Here is a 22,970-nt window from a genome sequence, read left to right as displayed (position 1 = left end):
ATGTTAATAGAAAAAGACAAAAGGTGAGAAGTCCTTTGGGTTAGGTTTTATTGCCCTTTTGTGAAAACTTCCTTAAGATAATTTCTGAGATTGTCCAATCTGTTGTCTTATCTCAGGGCCCAGTTGATGTGTCTTTGTGAGTCTGTGAGGGGTCAGCCCCAGCTGGGTCACAATTCTCCATGCTCAAGGAGAGGGAATAATAACTCCAATATTATTTCCTAAATCATGTGGTAGAATTCTCCAGTGAAACTGTCCGGGCCAGGGCTTTTTTTTGGTTGGGAATTTTTTAATTACTTTTTCAATCTCTTCTTTTAGTATAGGTTTATTTAGTTGTTCTACCTCTGTTTGTGTTAGTTTAGGTAGGTAGTGAGTTTCTAGAAATTCGTCCATTTCCTCTAGGTTTTCAAATTTGTTAGAGTATAATTTTTCATAATATTCTGTTATGATTCTTTTAATTTCAGTTGGGTCTGTTGTGACATCACCCATGTCATTTCTTATTTGGGTTATTTGCTTCCTCTCCTATTTTTCTTTTGTTAGTTTGGCCAGTGGTTTATCACTTTTGTTGATCTTTTCAAAGAACCAGCTTTTGGTCTTGTTAACTCTTTCAATCGTTTTTCTATTCTCTATTTCCTTTAATTCTGCTCTAATTCTTATTATTTCCTTTCTTATGGCACCGGAGGGCTTCTTTTTTTCATTTTTTTTTATTTTTTTAATTGTACTTTAGATGAAGGCTTACAGAACAAATAGTTTCTCATTAAACAGTCAGTACACATATTGCTTTATGACATTGGTTAACAGCGTTACAACATGTCAACACTTTCCCATCTCGACCTTGGAGGAGCATTTTTTTTTTTTTTGGTGAAAATATACATAGCCAAAATTACACCATTTCAAAAGTTTCTACATGTACAATTCAGTGATATCGATTACATTTTTCCAGCTGTGCTGCTATTTTCACTATCCTTTTCCAAATTATTCTATAACCAGTATCTTCAACTCACTGCAGAGGGCTTCTTTTGCTTCTCTTATTGTACTTGTTCAAGTTTTAGGGTTAATGTTTTGATTTTGGCCCTTTTTTCTTTTTGGATGTGTGCATTTATTGCTATAAATTGACCTCTGAGCACTGCTTTTGCTGTGTCCCAAAGGTTCTGGTAGGATGTGCTTTCATTCTCATTTGATTCTGTGAATTTCTTTATTCAGTCCTTCATTTCTTCCATAACCCAGTAGTTTTTGAGCAAGGTGTTGTTCAGTTTCCATGTGTTTGACTTTTTTTCCTTGCTTTTTCTGTTATTGATTTCTACTTTCATGGCTTTATGGTCAGAAAAGATTCTTTGTAATATTTCAATGCTGCAGATTCTGTTAAGGCTTGCTTTATGGCCTAATATGTGGTCTATTCAAGAGAATGTTCCATGTGCATTGGCAAGAAAGTATACTTGGCTGCTGTGGGGTGGAGTGTTGTATATGTTTATGAGATCAAGTTGGTTGACTGTGGCATTTAGCTCTTCCATGTGTTTATTGAGTTTCTTTCTGGATGTTCTGTTCTTCATGGAAAATGGTGTGTTGAAATCTCCTACTATTATTGTGGAGCTGTCCATCTCTCTTTTCAGTGCTGTTAGAGTTTGTTTTAAGTGTTTTGGAGCCCTGTCATTGGGTGTGTAAATATTTATTATGGTTATGTCCTCCTAGTGTATTGACCCTTTAATCATTATACAGTGTCCTTCCTTATCCTTTGTGGTGGATTTTACTTTAAAAGTCTATTTTGTCAGAAATTAATATTGCCACTCCTGCTCTTTTTTGAGTGTTGTTGGCTTGATATATTTTTTCCATCCTTTGAGCTTTAGTTTGTTTGTGTCTTTAAGTCTATAGTGTGTCTTTTGTAGGCAGCAGATAGACTGATCGTGTTTTTCTATCCATTCTGCCACTGTCTGTCTCTTTATGGTGCATTAGTCCATTTACATTCAGCGTAGTTATTGATAGGTTTGAGTTTTAGTGCTGTCGTTTTGGTCTTGTGTGTGTGTGTGTGTGTGTGTGTTGCAGTGTCTTTGTTCCACTTAATTTTCTGTGCTGAGTCATTTTTCTTTACGTATTTTCTTTTCCTCTTTTTCATTGTTGTTGAGTTTGTGTTTGCTGAGTCTTTATGCTTTTCTTGTTTTTTATTTTGATGTGTAGGATTGTTAGTTTCCTTTGCAGTTACCTTAATATTTACCCCTATTTTTCTAAGTTTAAACCAACCCTTCATTTTTTTATATTGCCTTGACTTCCTCTCCATTTGAAAGCTCTATGACTATATTTTTTAAGTTCCTCTTTTTTGTTTTAATGTTGTCATCTTTTACATATTGATGTCTCTGTTTCCCTATTTTCAGTGTTTTAGCTTGGATTTATTTTTGTGACTTCCCTATCTGGGTTGATATCCGGTTGCTCTGACCTGTGTTCTAGTCTTGGGTTGTTATCTGATGATATTGATTTTCTAACCGGAGGACTGTCTTTAATATTTCTAGTAATTTTGGCTTGGATTTTGCAAATTCTCTAAACTTCTGTTTATCTGGAAATGCCCTAATTTTACCATTATATTTGAGAGACAATTTTTCTAGATATATTGTTCGTGGCTGGCCATTTTTTTTCCCTCAAGGTTTTATATATGTCATCCCATTGCCCTCTTGCCTGCATGGTTTCCGCTGAGTAGTCCAACCTCAGTCTTATTGACTCTCCTTTGTAGATGACTTTTTGTTTATCCCTATCCCCTCTTAAAATTCTCTCTTTATCTTTGGTTTTGGCAAATTTGATTATAATACATCTTGGTGACTTTCTTTTGGGATCTACCTTGTATGGGGTTTGATGAGCATCTTGGGTAGATATCTTCTCATCTTTCACAATATCGGGGAAGTTTTCTGCCAATAAATCTTCAATTCTCTCTGTGTTTTCTGTTATCCCTCCCTGTTGTGGTACTCCAGTCACTCGTAGGTTATTCCTCTTGATAGAGTCCCACATAATTCTCAGGGTTTCTTTACTTTTTAAAATTGTTTTATCTGATTTTTCCTCAAATAAGTGGGTATAAAGTGCTTTGTCTTCAATCTCACTAATTCTGACTTAAATTGCCTCAATTCTGCTCCTATGACTTTCTGTTGAGTTGTCTAATTCTGAAATTTTATTGTTAATCTTCTGGATTTCTGATTGCTGTCTATGGATTCTTACAGCCTGTTAAATTTGTCATTATGCTCTTCTCTAATCTTCTTAAATTCCTCTATTGCTTTGTCTGTATGTTCCTCAGCTTGTTCTACATTTTGCATGATCACCTTCCTGATCTCTTGAAGAGTTCTGTATATTAATCTTCTGTATTCTGCCTCCAGTAATTCCAAGAAGTTCTCTTCCCCTGGAAAATTTCTTAATTCTTTGTTCTTTGTTTTGGGAGCTTGCTGAAGCCATCATGATCTGCCTCTTTATGTGATTTGATTTTGACTGTTGTCTCCAAGCCATCAGTAAGTTATTACATTTATTTATTTTATGTTTGCTTACTGTGTCTTAGCTTCTTGTTTTGTTTTGTTTTGATGTGCCCAAATAGGCTGTTCATGTGAGCTAGTTTGATTATTGGTGCCTTTGAAGCTCTCGCGTCCTGTCACCAGATGGTTAGATCTGTTACTAGGTATGTGAGCCCAGGAGTCCATTTACTTTTCTTGTATGGATTCAGCTTAGGCGTCCAGGTAGTCGGTCACCAAGTGTGTGGTGCAGGATCTCACCTACAGTCATAGATGGGCAGAGGTTATTGCAGTAGGCACAGGTATCTGGCTGCAGTAGGGGGTCATGTGCTAAGCAAAGCAGAGGGCTGACAGCTGCCCCTGAGTGTCTGGGAGGAAAGCATGTCCCCGTTCCCTAGAGTACACAGGTGGGTGGGTTTTGCAGCTGGACTATGGGCACCTAGTGCTGTTGGCTGTAAAGACTGGGAGGCACCACTTATTCTTGGACCCCTGTCATGGGTGGCTAGGTGGCATGGGTGGAGCCACCAGTCCTCAGGCCCCTGATGTGGGTAGGTGAGGACCCTGCTTAATGGGCAGAGCGGTGTCAAATGTCACAAACCTGCAACTCCACCATATAGCTGATACAGTTGAATTTAGGCTTCAGGTATATACCCTGTTGTACTGTGGAAATGAGGGCCTATGCTGTTGAAATGGGCCCACACAGGTCAATGCAAGGCGAAAGGCATTCAAAGTCTGTGGACCCCTTACGCCTGTGCCTAGGCAAAGGAGTTGTGCCTACCCTGAGTTCCCAGCTTAGGAGAGCTTGCAGGTTATTTTTTCCTGTTTGTTAATTTGTTCCATCTCCAAGGCAGGGAAAATGGCTCAGGGCGCGTGATGGGTCCTACTTCCGACCCAAGGGATGCAGCAATCGCTGAAGCCAGCCTGGGACCTGGTGCAGAGTGGGGAGGAGGCAGGTAAATGGGAGAGAGATTTTTCCCAAAGAGTGTGTTTTTTGATCCATGCGGTATGTCAGACACATGTGCTTATCTTTTGCCAATTAAGCGCTGCTTTTCACTGGTTCTGGAGGCCTGAGTAGACTCTGCTGCTCCATCTCTCCCGATGTGGAAAATGCCTCCTGAGCGCCACTGTTTGCTTCACCACGCACACCAGCCGACCCGGCCTGAAGGGTGCCGACTCCTGCCGGGTCAGGTCTGGCAACTCCTCGCTGCTTCCAAACCACCTCTTCTTCCCCCTGCCACTCAGTCCGATTGCTCAACTTTGCCTTTGATGTTCAGGGCTCCTAGATTATCATATATAATTGATTCACTTGTTTTTTTGAATCTTTGTTGTAAGAGAGAACACCGGAAGCATCTGACCACTCTGCCTTCTTGGCCCCACCTACAGAAATTAAAACTTATATGATCCCTTTAGCCCTCATAGAAATTATATCATAAAAATTATTTTAGATGTTTGTGGGATGGAAAAAAAGAACCCACTTGTTGACATTAATGTTCTAAATGGAGCCTCTAATACCTTAGAACTCTCTTGGGAGTTCTGTTTCCTCTTCTGCCACTGATTTGCATAGTGACTTTAGAAAAGCTTAAATGTAAAAAGACAAATGCAATCTGGGATTGTAAAAACAAAACTTAACTGAAATCAAGCGTAGCAACTGTTCTAATAACTCAAAACAGTGGCCAGGTAGCAATTTGGCTTGAAAGAAATTTCAAGTTACTGAGCTGTGTACTAAGACAGTTTCTTATATAGTATTATGAGAAACTCAAAGAGTGCCTATGAGCAAGAACTGCAGCAAAAATCTAGTGCAATTTGTCAGTCTTCTTTCGCTTCATATCTTGCAGCTGAAGCAACTGTGCTATTATAGAGGAGAAAAGAAGGCCAATTTGATATTGTAAGGCAGTGAAGTCTTAGATACACTGAAATAAATGTCTTAAAATCAGAATGCCTTATTTTATTGTCATTGTAAATTTACAAATCTGAAACAAAATTATGCATATAACTTATCTCAAATAAATATATCTGTTAGAAATAAATTTTAAAAGCCCAGTAGTCAGAAGTAATTTTTAAAACCCCATTAGAAACAAAGAACAAATAAGAAAGAGGTTTGTGCAATGAAGTAATGGTGGCAAAAAATCTTGTAAATTGGTAATAGTAAAATCTTATCTAAATATAATCTTCTTCAGCCTCCCAGGAACTACAATTTTTAGTTCAGTGCTATTTGCATTTTTATGGCAGAAATATTAATTATAATTCCCAAAGGGAAGAGAAAGTGCCTGATGATACTGAAAAGAGGAAGCTAGTAAAATTAATATTGTGAAGATATAACACATCCAAAACCCACTTAGCTATATATCAAATAAACCAAACCCGTTGCTGTCAAGTAGATTCCGACTCACAGCAACCCTATAGAACAGAGTGGAACTTCCCCATAGAGTTTCCAAAGAGCACCTGGTGGATGTGAACTGCAGACCTTTTGGTTAGCAGCCATAGCACTTAACCACTACATCACCAGGGTTTCCACTTAGCTGTATAAACCATGTTGAAATTCCATTTTTAGAAGTAAATCTTTAAGTAGGCTTGATAGAAAACCTGTAAGTACCATGTGGAGAAGACAAAATAGCCGTGTTAAAGGGTAAATTTTTAAAAGGTAAAGTTACAACTCTCACACAAATTTACAATGAACATGTGTCAAAATTATGCTTAATTGATTAATTAGTGAAGGAATTAGTAAGACATTACAACCAGTTCAAAGGAAAATTCAAAGAACCACACATATACAGGCAAATAAGGAATGCTCACATGAATTTACAAATAGATGCAAAACAGAACAAGGATCTATTGCATTTTACCAGATACAACAATTTGCATTTCTATGGACAAGAATTATTTGCATTATTATTAATTTTCTATAATTTACAGAGCTGTAAATGTACAGCGAGAATGCTCATTAGAAGCAAGGATGGGGAGACTTTGTCTCACATACTTTGGACATGATATCAGGAGGGACTAGTCCCTGGAGAAGGACATCATGCTTGGTGAAGTAGAGGGTCAGCAAAAAAGAGGAAGACCCTCAAAGAGATGGATTGACACAGTGGCTGCAACCATGGGCTCAAGCATAACAACGATTGTGGGGATGGCACAGGACAGAGCAGTGTTTCGTTCCGTTATGCATGGGATCGCTATGAGTCGGAACTGACTCAACAGCACCTAACAACAACAAAATAATTCAATGATAATAAAAGGCAGTGATAACCCAAAAGGGTGTGCTAGACAGAACACTCAGTAATTTTGGGGGGGACCCATTTCAAAGTCTTTCACAATTTTTCCTCACAGCAGGAGTATGATTTGTTTATTAGGGAAAAACGCAAAGAAAGGATATTCTAATAGTGAAGTTTCCCAGAAGGAGGCTATATTCGAAACTCTTAAGTCCAGGGTTATAAATAAAAGTAGTCCCTGTCCATAGAATCACAAAAGGAGGGAGGGAGCACGTAGGGGGAGCTTTGTTCTAGGAAATCATTACTCTGAAGGCTAAGAGAGAATCTTACAAAAAAAATTGTTTTTGAACCAATAGTACATTTTAAAACTGGGAATATTTTTAAAACTTTCACTTGGCTTTGTGTGTGTGTGGTAAAATGAATATCACAAAGAAAATTGCCATTTCAACCACTCTGAAATGTACAATTCAGCGACATTAATCATATTCATCATGCTGTGCAACTGTCACCACTACCCATTTCCAGTTTTTTCATCGTCCCAAACAGAAACCCATTACCTCTAAGCAATAAATCAATCACTTGGCTTTTTAAGTCAAGTTCATTTTATTAACAATGTTTTCTAAAACTCAAAAGTGTTTTGCAATTTATTTTAAAGGTCCAAGTTATGCTTTTCTCTTGCCTGGAACAGTTTCTGTCTCTTTTCTTTCTGCATATGGTTGGATTTGGGGAGTTTTGTTTTTGCTTTGTTTTGTTTTTTGGCTACTCATCCATTTTTTACAAAAGGGGCCATGATGTATGTTAAAAGATAAACCACAGAACTTGATTTTGGTTCTTAGTTCTAGTTGTAATATTAAAAACAAAGGTCTGCTGAACCTCAACCTTAAGCAACCTAGAAATCAATACTCACAATTTGAGGTACATAGATTTGGTGGCATTGGGGATTTTGGGAGGTGTAAATGCTTCTGAATACCCCTTCAACTCCTGATTTATTATGCTAAATAGCATGCACAATACCACAGATAAACTGTCATTTAGACACATATATTAAAGCTTTGGGGCATATAAAGTTTGTACATGAAAAAATGTGAATAAGCCAGCAATATGAATCTGAAGATTTCACCTGAGTTCTTCATAATGTATTAAAACTGGCTGTTAAAATTATCACACTACGTAATATTACTATCCCTATCAGATCATGTCTAATAAGAACAGTAATAACATAAAGGAGGTGCTATCCAGAAAGAACACATCTTTAATTAGAGTTCATTTGAATTCCCATTGTCATCTTCATTTGTAAATTTATTCAGTGGGGTTTTTGATAAGTAGAACTTGTTAATACTTGTAGTGGCCCAGAAATGCCCCTAAAAATTTTCCACTAGCATTCATGTACAGACCAAAGTATACATTGTAGACTTGTTCAGTTGAGGTATTCTTGGTATATATATTATTGGGCAAGGGTTTGGAATACTTAGCCTTCGGTCTATTTTTCCCCATCTGACAGGATGTTTCCAGTCACTTTTTCCACCAAACTCAATTGTTATTTCTCATGTTCACCACAGAACTCCCACTTCTTTTAAATTAAAAAAATGCAAATATTTAATGGGAAACGCATATTTTATTCTTTAATGAAAAGACATGTTTTCCTCACAAAGCTTTCTATTCAAAGGTTGTGCTGTAGCATTGTTTTGCATATTTTCATCCTGCATAAGAAGAAGTAGGTTCTAACAAGCTAGCCCATTATTACAATTTATCTCTTTTCATATACAAAAAGTTCATTCTTTTAGGAGTTAATCCTTTTCTCTAAAAGGGACATACTATCTCTTTAGAAATTAATCAGTTTTGGCCTTCACACTTTGTCTTAAATCGTTGCGTAGCATTGTTCCACTTTCTAAATAATTTGTCATAGATAAATGGTGGTAGATGAATTGCTGCAGCTGCATTTAAGTGGGCAGTTTTCTTTGGTTCATAGAATAGGCACTATTTGCATCCCCTTTCATGAACATTTTTTAAAGTTTCAATGATGTATATGAAAGAATATTTATTTTTCATTGGAATTCAAAGTTGCACCATAAATAATGAAAATAAAATCAAATATATATCAACAATAATGGCATGATAGCACAACAAAATAACTCAATTTATGAAATCCAAAAATTTCTAAATACTTAGCTGTAAAACAAATCTTTTTTTTTTTTTTATTTTCATTAACTTTCATTACAAATTTTACTTGGACATGAACAACAAGACAGTCAAACAACAGTTGTTTCCTTCTTTCTTGGGAAGCAAATTTTATGAGACACTCCTAAAAGAATTCAATTAAGTACATAAGTCCTCCAAAGCATTAACCAGATTGATTTTCTGTTTTTGTAACTCCATTGTGATGAACGTCACTGGTGAGAATCAGTAGATGATGGGAGTACACCTTTATATGGAAGGCAGGAGCTAGAATAATCTTCAATCTAGGGTTACTTTGTTGTTGTCGCATGCCAATTCTGACTCATAGCAACCCTACAGGACAGAGTAGAACTGCCCCATAGGGCTTCCAAGGAGCGGCTAGTGGATTTGAACCGCCGACCTTTTGATTAGCAGCCTGAGCTCTTAATCACTACACCACCAGGGCTAGTTTAGTCACAAGAAATGGGAAAAGTGCAGTAGAGAAGAGGGAAAGCAGCAGGAAAGAAATAAGAAAGAACAGAATTCTAGTTTAGTTATAAGCCAATATCAACAAATGTAAGTCTGTTTCAGAGACTATCTCTTAGCACATACTCACTTTCTCATTAGTGCCACATCAGGTAGTGTCTGCAAGAAAGAACTATTATCCTAGCTGTCCCTTGTTTGATTTTCAGATGGTTCTGGAACCGTTCTGCATTTAGGATGGCAACAGGACCAAGCTATATAACATTTGAGTTTTCTCTGGTAGCTCAGAAAGGATCATGGGTCGTTGCCTGCAACCAGACAGTATTCACAACACAGAGAAGCAGGCCTTAAGACAAGAAGGACCCTAAAAGTTGTCCACACCAGTCTTCCATCTAATATTTAAATATTCTACAACATCGTGATAAGTGATTATCCAACCTATGTGTTTGACTCTATCAATGACCAGATTCTCCCAACTTCCTGCCACGGTCAATTTCCTCAACCACATGGTTGCTGATTAATAAAAGCCTCTGTCCCAAAAGGAACAACAAAAAAGCAGCTTTTTTTTTCTGTATCTTCCAATGAAGAATCTGAAAAATAATAATTTTCTCATTTTGCCCCCCGCCACCTAAAATTTATGTCTACAGTTCCAAATAAGGAGCCCTGGTGGTGCAGTGGTTAAGCACTCAGCTGCTAACCAAAAGGTCAGCTGTCTGAACCCACCAGCTGCTCCTCAGAAGAAAAGACATGGCAATCTGCCCCCGTAAAGATTACAGCCTAGTTAACCCTATGGGGCAGTTCTACTCTGTTCTCTAGGGTTGCTATGAGTTGGAATTGACTTGATGGCACACAACAACCGCAGCATAGCTCCAAATACGAAGAGATAATATTTTCTCTTCCATGTCTATTTGGCTCTAGTATGTAATATTTGTCACCAAAGTACACAGCTATTAATGAGCATGCTGGTCCAGGAATTCCTCAGATTACTGGTTCAAAGTTTATGAGTCCCTCCCTGTAAGATAAATATGCTAAAAATGACTGTCAGGTTGGTTAATGTTAGTAACAAATTCAATTAGATATGAGTAGGAAAACTTTTGACGTCAACAGAGAAATTTTAGTATAAAAGAGGGGTTTATGAAAATGCCAGGGTATACCTCTTGGGCAATTTGGAGTTGTAGTTTTGTTGTTAAGGTAGATTTCTCATTTTCCAATTAGACAGATACCACACTAGAAGACACCAATCTTCTTCAACTAAGCCTTAAGTATATAATCTCATTTTCTTGCTCTTTATCTGGTTCATGTTTGTGTGTCAAACAAGAGCTATGTTTAACTTGTTACTAAAGTTTCCTTTTTCTGTTTACCCCCCCAATGGAGACCTAGTTTTACTTGCACATTTTTCACAAGCATCAAATAGTGGGTGATCTTTCAAGCTTGAACAGCAGCAGTTGTATTGCTGAGGAAGGATTTCTTGTTTCAGATGGTCCGGGTAATGATTTACAGCTATTTTTGGTAGTTCTGAAAATGACAGTTTCTTGAATTTTTCTGTGTACAGAAACATTTGCAGGGCTGGCATTTTTCAGACCCTGGGAGGTTGATCTGAATCCTCAGCATGTGGAAACAAGGGAATGCTCCGAAATCCTTCCTCTAGAGGGGATTGACCTGTACACATTATCTTGTGATACATGTGAATGTTTGATGAGGTTACCCTAAATGTCTCTGGCCTCCTGAGGCCTGGAATTTATGGACCAGGACTAACCTATCAGTTGGGTGAAATTACATATAGGCCATGGGCATTCCAAGACCAAACCTGACAAATTGAACCTATAATAATAGGTGAGTTCCTCTAAAGAAAATTAACAGTGTTTTGCAGCATCTATCTTTATACAGTATGTGCTCTATAAATGGCTGTTAAAAAGTAGAAAGAATGTAAAAAAGCAGTAAATGAGAGTTAACAACCCTTTAAAATTCTGATTATTTGAAAATGCATGTGGGTGCCACTGACTGCTGGAATGCATAAACTGGGATAAAAAAAAAAAAACAGAAAAGAATGGTAAAAGGGAGAGGAGAAGAAAGATAGGAGGGAGGCAGAAAGAAATTTTAAAAAAGGGATGAAAAGAAAGTATATTTAGTATACCATTCAATCATTCCCTTACTCAAAAATCTTCAATGGATCTACATTGCCTACAGGATAAATTCCAAAACTGATGTTTAGTTTAATGTGTTCCATGATCTGGATCTAACCTACCTCTCCAACATATAACTTCTGGTTTGTTTATTGACTGTTCCCCGAATATTCCTTTTGGGTTCTTCTTGTCTTTGCTCCTAAGGGAAGTCCTATGCATCCTTCAAGACATAGCCTCAGGGACAACACTTAGAAGTTTGATACTTCAAAACCAAAACTAAACCCCTTGCCCTTGAGTTGATTCTGACTCATAATGATCCTATAGGACAGAGTAGAACTGCCACATGGGGTTTCCAAGGAGCACCTGGTGGATTTGAACTGCCGACCTTTTGGTTAGCAGTCAAACTCTTAACCAATGCACCACCAGGGCTCCAAGTTTGCTACAGGTATCATCTATTGACCATAGTCTTCACCGTATTTACTTTAGACTCATTAACATTTTCTGTAATGACCTCCTCAGATAGTACTCTGTATAATCCCCTTACCAGCAGTGATGGATTAGGATGGTTTATTCTAGGAATCTGACTCTAATTCTATCAAATTATTTGTATCCTGGGTGTTTTGTGTGCCTGTTGTTTGTTTTTGTGGAATACAGGCAATTACAAAACTGCTTTTCCTACTAATCTAGATTATGCTACCAACTCGTGCCAGCTACATAAGTATGCCTTCATATTAAACTCTTTGACCTTGGAAAATTTTTCCTACGCAATTTTTCCAAAGACTGTATTTTGTTTGAAATCAACACCTAGTACTACATGTAAATAAAGAATCATCTAGCTTTTACTGACCACCTTTAAAGAAACTTATGATGCAGAAATTATTTGATAAGAAGGAATTTCTATTTTTTTATGATGAGAGGAAATACTAAATAAAAAAGATTTAGTAAAAGCAGTATGCTTCTCTCAAGGGTGATGGTATCATTTGGGAATGGACAGGGTAATGGTTGAACAACATGATGAACATAATTGATATCACTGAACTCTGTGTGAAGATCATTGTAAGCTCAACTGTTTTGTTACATACATATTTACTACAATAAAAAAAAAAAAAAGCAGTAGGATCCGGGAACTAGGGTGAAAGATCTCACGCTTATAAAACAATAGAAATTGAATTCTGCAGATCTCTTGCTTGGATGTGTGAATGGAGATGTGTAGTGAACTCTTATAACCTCATGGGACTTCTACATGTAAATAGTTCATATCAGAACTAATCATGAAGAAAAGCCAAGAAAATAGTAAGTATCGTTCACACTTGGGCATTCCAAGACAAAAAAAAAAAAAAAAAACCACTGCCGTCCAGTAGATTCCAGCTCCTAGTGACCCCATCGGGTTTCCAAGGCTGTAAATCTCTACAGAAGCGGACTGCCACATCTTTCTCCCTCGGAGCCACTGGTGGTGTCAAACTGCTGACCTTTTGGTTAGCAGTTGATCACTTTAAACACTGCGCCACCAGGGCTCCTTATTCCAAGACCAAAACCAATAAATTGAACCTACAATATGAGTTTAGTTTCTATAAAGATAATTAACAAAAATTTTTGCAATATCTTTGTACTCCAAGGAGCTAATTCCACCCTTTTTTTAAAAAAAATCTGTATCTTCACTAATTCCTGAAAATTAAAAAACTGTAATTTTTATTAAGCACTAGAACCTTATGTTACACAATACACAGAAATGAAATTTAGCAAGACGGCCACCAAAATCATTATTTATAAAATATTATAACTTTAGGCCTTCTGTGGTTCATTCACAAGCAACCAGAAGTCCTCTAAGACTAGTGTCTTCCTGCACTTGAACATTACGTGAGCCCAAGGTCCATAGCAGTCATATAACACACTTGGATAATGCAGATGCTATTCCAGAGCACCTACCCCGGTGGAACCTAAGATGTATATGCTAGGAGAGTATTAAAAGAGAAAGGGATTCTTGGATGAGATGACACAATTTATTCAAGTGTTATCTTAGGTCAAACAGTAGTACATCAGTGTATTGGTATGGCTCTCTCCAGGTTTGTTGAATTCTACTTTAGGGACTCATTTTGTTTTTGGCCTCTCTAAGTAATTGTCTTTTTGAGTAGTTCCTTTACCATTACAGTTAAAATATTCAAGGTGCATTGAAATAAACTTTGTTCACAGTTTCTACTTAGCCTCCTATTGCTACACCTTGGCTCTCTTTGTTTCTTCTTCCTGGAAAGTCTCTTCCCTTCTGCCTGTTGGAAATGCTGCCCATCTGTCAAGGGCTAGCTCAAATCCCAAACCCTCCAATAAAGCCCACCGCTACCGCCAACCTATAGTGATTTCTGCGTTTTTTAAATTCCAGCATCATTTCATTTCTTAGGTACTTATTTATTGTCTTGTTAATCATTTTTTTTTTCTATGTAAGTCTTTTTTCTCTAGCTACACCGTACCTTTCTTGAAGACAGAAATTGCATTTTGTAATGCATTACTTACCAAACACAGTTTGTATACCAAACTATGCCCAGCAGAGTGACTCTCCCATGTAGATATTCATTAACTATTTGTTGACTGTTGTTGTTGTGTGCCATCAAGTCAATTCTGACTCACAGTAACTCTATATGACAAGCAGAACTGCTCCATAGGGTTTCCTAGGCTGTAATCTTTACAGGGGCAGATCGCCAGGTCTTTTCTCCCAAGGAGCCACTGGTGGGCTCAAACTGCAGACCTTTGGGTTAGCGGCTGAGCGCTTAACCACTGCACCACCAGGGCTCTTTATTTGTTGACTAGTTGATATAATTTGTTACCTTTATGCTGAGTTACCTTTAACACTTTCTTAAGAAAAACAAAAGCTCATAGATCCATAAGAATACAATTGTGAATACCATTCTGAGCTCCTTCGCAAAACTTCCATTTGTATAGTCATGTCTTCATTTGGCAATAAATGCATCTTGGTACTGGAATTCATGGCAATACTTAGTTATTAGGAGATATTTCAGATGATTCAAAATATTAAATTTTGGAAATTATCAGTGAAACAATACAAAAAATATTTAAATTCTCATAAAACTCTCAGATCACTAAGAATTCTAGTAAAGTATTCTTCCCTGTTAGAAACAGTATTTTAATAAACACTGAAATACTCTGAACTGTGGGGTCAAAAGATAATGTCTAGCCAGTGTGACAAAATGTATTCAAAACATTAACAAAGTACATATTTTGACCCTTCAGTTTTACTTCTAGAAAACGCATTCCAAGGAAATAAAAATATGCACAAATACTTAGCTACCAGGATATTCATTATAACACTGAAGCTAATATATAGAAATATTAAAAAGCCTAAATAACTGAAAATAATGATTGGTCAAATAAATTGTGCACAACACAAGAGAGCCATTAAAATGTGTGTTATCAAGAATACTTCATGAAATGGAAAGGTGTTCTCAACTTATTAATTTAAAAAAAAGTTATAAATACAATTATATATTTTAAAGTACCTGAAATATGTGCCCCATATGTCGATAAGGATATTAGTGATAGGAGTACAGATTTCTAATTTTCTATAGTGAAGATATATTACTATTGTGTAAAGAATAAAAAAGTTTAAGGTATTTGTCATGGATTGAATTGTGTCCCCCCCAAAATATGTGTCAACTTGGCTAGGCCATGATTCCCAGTATTGTGCGATTGTCCACCATTTTGTCATCTGATGTGATATCCTATGTGTTATAAATCCTGCCTCTATGATGTCGATGAGACAGGATTAGAGGCAGTTACATTAATGAGGCAGGACTCAATCTACAATATTAGATTGTATCTTAAACTAATCTCTTTTGAGATATAAAAGCGAGAAGCCAGCAGAGAGCCATGAGGACCTCATACCACCAAGAAACAAGAGCCAGAAGAATAACATGTCCTTTGGTCCCGGGGTCCCTGCCCTAAGAAGCTCCTCCACCAGGGAAGATTGATAACAAGGACCTTCCTCCAGAACCGACAGACGGAGAAAGCCTTCCCCTGAAGCTGATGCCCTGAATTTGGACTTCTAGCCTACTACACTGTGAAAGAATAAACTTCTGTTTGTTGAAGCCATCCCCTTGTGGTATTTCTGTTGTAGCATCACTAGATGACTAAGACAGTATTAAACATTTAAATAAATGCCTAGCCAGTACCTCGAGCAGGCCATGGCATGTGCCGGGTACAGTGCATGCATGGAGGCAGTCCCCCCACTGACTATGGACGTATTATTGGGAGGGATCAGTCCCTGGAGAAGGACCTCATGCTTGGTAAAGTAGAGGGTCATTGAAAGAGAGGAAGACCCTCAACAAGATGGATTGACACAGTGGCTGCAACAATGAGCTCAAGCATAACAACGATTGTGAGGATGGCACAGGACAAGGCAGTGTTTCCTTCTTTTGTGCATAGGGTCACTATGAGTCGGAACCGACTTGATGGCACCTAACAACAAGCCAGTACCTCTGAATTTCTTATTAGGGTTACATATCCTACAGCCAAGAAAACATGTTACTTAATCCTTTGAATTAATTATAAGAAAAATTAAGGAAGAATCACTCATCTTGATTGCTAACTTCTTCAGAAAAGTGAATGAATATTGTCTTATGGCTAAAGCTAACCAATGATATGAGATTGTAGGAAAAACTTTCTTCCCTAGCATCATTTGTGCTCATAGCTCTTAATTATTTTTGTTTGTAGGTCCATGGGAAGTGTATGTGTAAGCACAACACAGCAGGCACCCACTGCCAACACTGTGCACCATTATACAATGACCGCCCCTGGGAGGCAGGTGATGGCAAAACAGGGGCTCCTAAAGAGTGCAGAAGTAAGTAATAAGCCCGTAGTACTCAAAAGGCTTCTTTGTCAAGTAAACTTATCTGTGGACAGCTTGTTGTCTCTAGAAACACAAAGTGGTGACAGACAACTGTAACCTCCCCAAGCATAGCTCATATCACCGCCCACTATGACTTCAAACTTTTTGCAAGGTTGCCAATATAACTATTCTGCCAAGAATGCGTTGCCTGTTTGTTTGGATTTTTTTGTAGGATATAAGCACCCTCCTTGAGAACTTGGTATAATAAAAACATAACTAGACACAAGAGCAACTGAGGGTTATGTTATACCATTATCCTCATAGCTCAGATATTGAATAATAATAATGGAAATAGCTATTTTGAATTCAGTTCTCAAAACAACCCTATAAATTAGGTGGTTTCAATCCCATTTTAGAAATCAGGAAACTAAGGCTTAGTGAATTTAATTGTCTTGCCAGTGTTAGTAAATGATAGGGTCAGGACTTGATCCCAAATCTTCAGACTCCAAATTAGATGCTTTTCCCATAATACCATAATGCCTTTCTTTTCACTTATGACACTTGAAATGACAGATCAGATTTGAAACTATTCGGTCAAGAATGAGATTGCATTGCCAAGACCAACTTTGGGTTTGAGGTTGGAGATTAGATGGGATAGTAAAAAATATGGGAACATGAACCATTTTTTTCCTGCAGTTCAAAATATTCAGAAAAAAACACACATGCCTATAACAATGTTTACACTTACAAACCTCAATTTTAGAATGATTTAAAGGCAAATATGGTGGGTAAGGAGTCTTTGGGTGGTGTAAATGGAAAATGTACTTGGCTGCTAACTATTGGAGGTTCAAGTCCATTCAGAGGTGCCTCAGGTGCCTCAGAAGAGAGCCTGGTGATCTACTTCTGAAAAATCAGTCACTGAAAACCCTATGGAGCACAGTTCTACTCTGACACACACATAGGGTCGCCATGAGTCAGAATCAACTTGAGGCAATTGGGTTTTTATTGTGGGTAAAGCTGCGAGAAGTCTCTTCCCATACATAATTTGGGATTGTAACTGATTTATTTTTGCTTCTAGGAAGTGTAAAGGATTTCCTCTAAGCATAAATCTCAAATTATCTAATAATTTTCTTTTTAAAGATTATGAATCTGGTCAAAATATCATAACATGTCAAGGAAACAATGAAAAATAATAACACAAACAATTTCAAATACAGTTGACCTTCATGAAAAACTCTGGATCATTAATCTAAATCACTCATCAAGAGAATCTAAAGAATTTCTCCTAAATTCCTAGAATGCCATTCTGGCCCTTTCCACAGAAACCAACTGCGTATCTAAATTCGGGCCTGGATCTGCAACGTGAATTGTCACTTCCAAATAATGCCTGACAAGATCAGGTGACCCACAGTGATGACAGTGCCCTTGGGAAGTAGCAGGAATGGAAATGGTGAAGTGTTTCTATCCAAGAGGGAAAAAACTGTTGACCACTCTAATGTCTCTCCAAAATAAATATCAACCCCCATTCCTAAGGTAACCATAATATCTCTGCCTAACTAGAAAAATCTACGCTTTCTGTAATTTCAGGCATATCCTAAATTTTTTTTTTTTTTTTTTAAATTAAGAATCTATAAACAAATTCTGGAAGGATCCACAAGAAACTGGAAAAAAAAAGTAGTAACCTATTGAAGGCAAAGGGAAACAGGGTAAATGGGACTAGGGAGGCTAGAGTTCTTAATGCATATCTTTTTATATTGTTTTAATTCCCGTACTGTGAAAATATATACTATTCAAAAGACTAATTAAAAATAAAATTAAAATTAGCCATCAGCTTAACCTATTGTTAACTGCCTGAGTATTAGTGAATCCTGTCGTTTATTTTTAAATTGTTTTCCTTCTCTTTTTCCAGGCTGCAAATGCAATGGGCATGCTGATACTTGTCACTTTGACATTACTGTGTGGGAGGCATCAGGGAATCGTAGTGGTGGTGTCTGCAATGACTGTCAGCACAACACAGAAGGTCAGCACTGCCAGCGATGTAAGCCAGGTTTCTACCGTGACTTCCGGAGACCCTTCTCAGCTCCAGATGCTTGCAAATGTAAGTGCACTCATGGTTACTGGGAAGAAATGATGATCTGTATAAAAGTGATGGATCTTTCCATCCTTCCTTTTGCTGGCCCAATGGAGAGAGGTCATGAATTCACAGATAATACACTCACAGACCTCAGTTAATTTTTTCATTGATAAGGGGCAAGAATTTTCAACCTGTCAGATGAGAAAACTACAATATTCGTAAGACAAATCTCCTCTCTCACTCCCTATGAAATAAAATAGTTTTCAGTAGCACTACATTTTGAAAAACAAGATGACTAATAAAAGAGAAAAATAATGATGAAGAGGAAAATGTATTTAGGGTTATTTTAAGACTTATATGTAAGTAGAGTGTAGACTATAAATGGACTCAGTTGATAAAATAAAGAATGGTTACCTGTACTTATGTCATTCTACCTTTCATCTCCACAATAAATTAGAACACCTGAAAAACCAGATTTTGGTTTTATTATTATGTCATTTTTCTTGACACTACTCTAATGTACCCCTGTATCATAAATTAATTTAGAACATAACAGTAATTTCCTTTCTTCCAAAATACTAAACTCCTACAGAAAGAGTTCTGCTTTTTGTTGGCATAACTTCAAGAAGAAGTTTATTTGAAAAAAGAGCAGATTTTAAAAGATCTACCCAATTCATGTGGTATTTTCTGAAACCACATATAAAAATATAAAAAGTACATTCAGAGCTTAAGTAAATGTCAAATGTGGATGACTAGCTCATCTAATTACATGAATATTTAGAGGTCTACCAACTCAGAAATTATTAGACAACAGAAACCACTCAAGACTGTTAATGGAGATTGATGACCATGCCCTTCCTTTCTCCACCAAGGACTCCATGTTCTAGCTCAAAAACAGTGACAGGAAGGGAGCAATACAATGGGAAATAATCAGTTAAAACCTTGGGGTTATTTTAATTTAAAGGAAAAATTATTTTGTTCTTGAAAAGTATTTATTTTTAACATCAGGCATGAAATACCAACATGAAATTTGAATGCGCTTACTTGTTATAGGCATTTCTCTCCTAAACAGTGGAAGTTAGAGTGTGGCACAGCTCACTTTCAATATCAAGCCTAAAATTTGGATTTGTGTCATTTTTTTTTTCTCCAAGAATTCTGTTTTACGCCTGCTTCTTGTTTGTGCTCAAACTTTTATTTTAATAGGTTTCAAACAGACCTAGATTAGATGCCTTCACTGCCACTTACTGGCTGGGTGACCCTGTACCAGCTATTGAAACTCTTTGGACTTAATTGCTTTATATGTAAAATAGCTCCCTGTAGAATTGTAATGAGGACTACAAAAGATAAAATATGTAAAGTGTTTAGCACAATGTCAGTCATAAGTAAGCTCTCAAGAATTGGAAACTATTATTATAATAATTGTTGTTGTCCTGTAAGATAGAAGGTTGGGAATAATACTGTAGGGTTTCTACTGTTTGTTGAGTAAAAACCTTAAGTCAAAGATAATTACTTCTTTAAAATCCATAGTTTCTTAGGGATTAAAATACAGGATCCTTAACCCCACTTGCTGATTGAAGTGTCTATTTGTAAAATTGCTCCTACTTAGAATATATTCAGTCCTAACAGCAGTTTGTATAGTATATGTTTATGCAGTTAGGTAGGCTAAAAAGTTTGGTATTTATTCCCTAGGGCACTGGAAGCCATTACAGTGAATTAATTAGGAAAACGTCATATATTTACAATATATTTTAATTTGAAAACATTCCATGTTATTCATTGCTTTTTACTTTACTAATAAAAATTTAAACTGCTTGGTTTTGTAAAATCATAAGAAAGGTAAATGTACAAAGGATTAAAACAGAGATAATTTTTTTTTAATGCCTAAATTCTTACCCATAAAAGAAGAAAAAAAAAGGTTTTTCTAGCAGACTTGGAGCCAAAATAATACTTTTTGTTTATTTTTTATTTTATTTTGTTTTTTGTCACTGTTGTAAGTTTAGGTCACGGTTTATATTTTACTAAATGTAAAAAGTCTGTCATCCGTAGCTTTCTAAATCCTAAAGAGGTCATGGCTTCAGAGTTTTATAAAAAGAGCATGAAAGAGAATGTTATTTAAAAAGTGACTCCCTGTTAATAGTCACTGTTTACTGAGATAGCTCTTCTAGAGACCTGTGCAGAACAGGTTTTGGTCCTCAAACCACCAGTTTTATGAAAAAACATAAGCAAAATGAGAATGTAGCCAAAACCAGCAAGATACATAACTTTTTATTATGTTTTTTCAGTCCAGAAAAACATGTGAATGTTCTTCCACAATCAATGGACTTGAGCAATTAGGATATTTTTAAAGCTTATTATTCTTTCATTCAACAAATTCTTACTGAATACTACTGTGTACGAGGGAGCTGTGACTGGGCAAGAGAGATACAGTCTCTCTTATAGAGAGATATATATACACATATATACATATACATATATATACACACATATATATCTTTATATATTTATGTATTTAATATATACATATGTGTGTACATATAAATGTATATATTATGTATACGTGTGTATACATATATGTGTGTGTATATATACATTCATATGAATAATGTACACACACGTAAAAGATAATCAGTATTGTGTTAGAAAGTGTGGAGGAAAGCACATAGGAGGGGAAATTAACATGAGCTGAGTGCTTTAGGTTTTTAGTTGCGACCTGGGACCTGAAGTTTAACATAGAATTATGTTAAAGAATTAACATAGCATGACTAGGGGTGTTCTCAGCAAAGGGAACAACCAATGCCAAAAAGAAACAGAAGAAATAATATAGAATATTCTGAGAACTGAAAAAAGTTCAGCACGGCCATAGAGGTAATAAAGGGTGCGGGGTGGGGGGTGGGGGCATTAAAACAGTATGAGGATGAGAGCAGTAGAGAAGATAGATAGTTGGCCGGAGGTACCCTTGACTTGGACATCTCAGTTAGTGAGCAAGGGTAAATCGTGGATTGAACTACCCACAAGTAGTTGATAATCATTCAATAAGCATCATTTAGTATAATTGCCTGGGCCCTATCAAGTTGATATTTAGATAGGTAATATCCAAGTGTCAGAAGACTAAAGACACTAAAGCCTTTTCAATGAAAACTCCATCAAGACCACATTAAGACATTCCCAAAAAACCTGAAACATAATAAGGTAATTGTAACATGCAATGGAAGCAGCAATTAAGAAATCAAAGATATATTGCATTGGGCAAATCTGCTGCAATACACCTCTTTAAAGTTTTAAAAAAACAAAGATGTCACTTTAATGACTAAGGTGTGTCTGACCCAAACCAAAAAAATTGATTCCGACTCATACCAACCCTATAGGACAGAGTAGAACTGCCCCAAAGGGTTTCCGAGGCTGTAAATCTTTACAGAAGCGGACTGCCACATCTTTCTCCTGTGGAATGGCTGGTGGGTTTGAACTGCCGACCTTTTGGTTAGCAGCCACACGCTTAACCACTGTGTCTTTTCAATCACTTCATATGCATACGAAAGCTAGACAGTCAAAAAGGAAGACAGAAAAAGAATTGATGCATTTGAATTGTGGTGTTAGTGAAGAATACTGAATATACTGTGGACTGCTAGAAGAATGAACAAATCAGTCTTAGAAGAAATACAACCAGAATGCTCTGTAGAAGCGAGCATGGCGAAACTTTTGGCTTGCTTACTTTGGATATGTCATTAAGAAAGACCAATTGCTGGAAAAAGATATCATGTTTAGTAAAATGGAGGTTCAGCCAAAACAAGGGAAATGCTCAATGAGATGGATTGACATAATAGCCACAACAATGGACTCAAACATACTAACAATCATGAAGATGGCAGAGGACCAGGCAATGTTTTGTTCTGTTATACATAAGGTCAACGTGAGTCGGAGCCAACTCAACAGCAACAACATATTTGTCTGGATTAGTTCCTCAGTCTCTTAAGTTGTCATTCACCTATACCTAGGCTACTGAAATAATTGAAGCTAGAAACTACTAATAATAAGTCATATTGCTAATCACTGCTAGTTAACAAATACTTATGTGATACTTAATATGCCAAGTAGGGGGAAATACAAAAGTAACTGATATTAATTTAGCCCTTTTCGCAGAATTTGTAAGGAGGCCCTGGGTGGCTCAAATGATTAAGCCCTCAACTACTAACCAAAAGTTTGGCAGTACAAACCCACCTAGAGGCACCTCAGAAGAAAGGCCCAATTATCTGCTTCTGAAAAGTCACAGCTTTGAAAACCCTGTGGAGTACAGTTCTACTCTACAACACGTGGGGTTGCCATGAGTCAGAAATGACTTGATGGCAACTGGTTTGGTTTTGGTTTTACAATAATTTGTAGACAGTAGATGGGTTTCCACCTCCTGTTTGGGTTCCTTCTCCAAACAGCCCCCGATCCACTAGGTAGACTGCCAGAGGCAGGCATATCTCCATCTACTCTATGATTGTTCCAGGATATGCTTAGGGCAGAGATGCCTGTATCCACTTCTCTAGTTTCCTTACTGGGACCTTCTTCCAGAATATCCCTCTGGTTCTTCTCATCCCTTATCTGATCCCAACACTTAACTTATTAGCACATCCAATT

General features: G+C 36.9%; 1 protein-coding gene across 4 annotated transcripts in view; it reads left to right on the top strand.

The window, feature by feature from the left end:
- Positions 1-22,970, top strand: part of NTN4 (netrin 4) — a 132,534-nt gene that overhangs the window by 68,289 nt on the left and 41,275 nt on the right. For all 4 annotated transcript variants that reach the window (XM_004381237.2, XM_004381236.2, XM_023735729.1 and 1 more), the window contains exons 4-5: positions 16,162-16,288; positions 18,186-18,374. In XM_004381237.2, coding sequence (XP_004381294.1) covers positions 16,162-16,288; positions 18,186-18,374 — 316 coding nt within the window. The remainder of the gene's footprint in view (positions 1-16,161; positions 16,289-18,185; positions 18,375-22,970) is intronic.

The sequence above is a fragment of the Trichechus manatus genome, unplaced genomic scaffold (genome assembly GCF_000243295.1).
Source record: "Trichechus manatus latirostris isolate Lorelei unplaced genomic scaffold, TriManLat1.0 scaffold00081, whole genome shotgun sequence".
Lineage (NCBI taxonomy): Eukaryota > Metazoa > Chordata > Mammalia > Sirenia > Trichechidae > Trichechus > Trichechus manatus.
The sequence above is the reverse complement of the archived record's forward strand: the minus strand, read 5'-3'. Positions and strand labels throughout refer to the sequence as shown.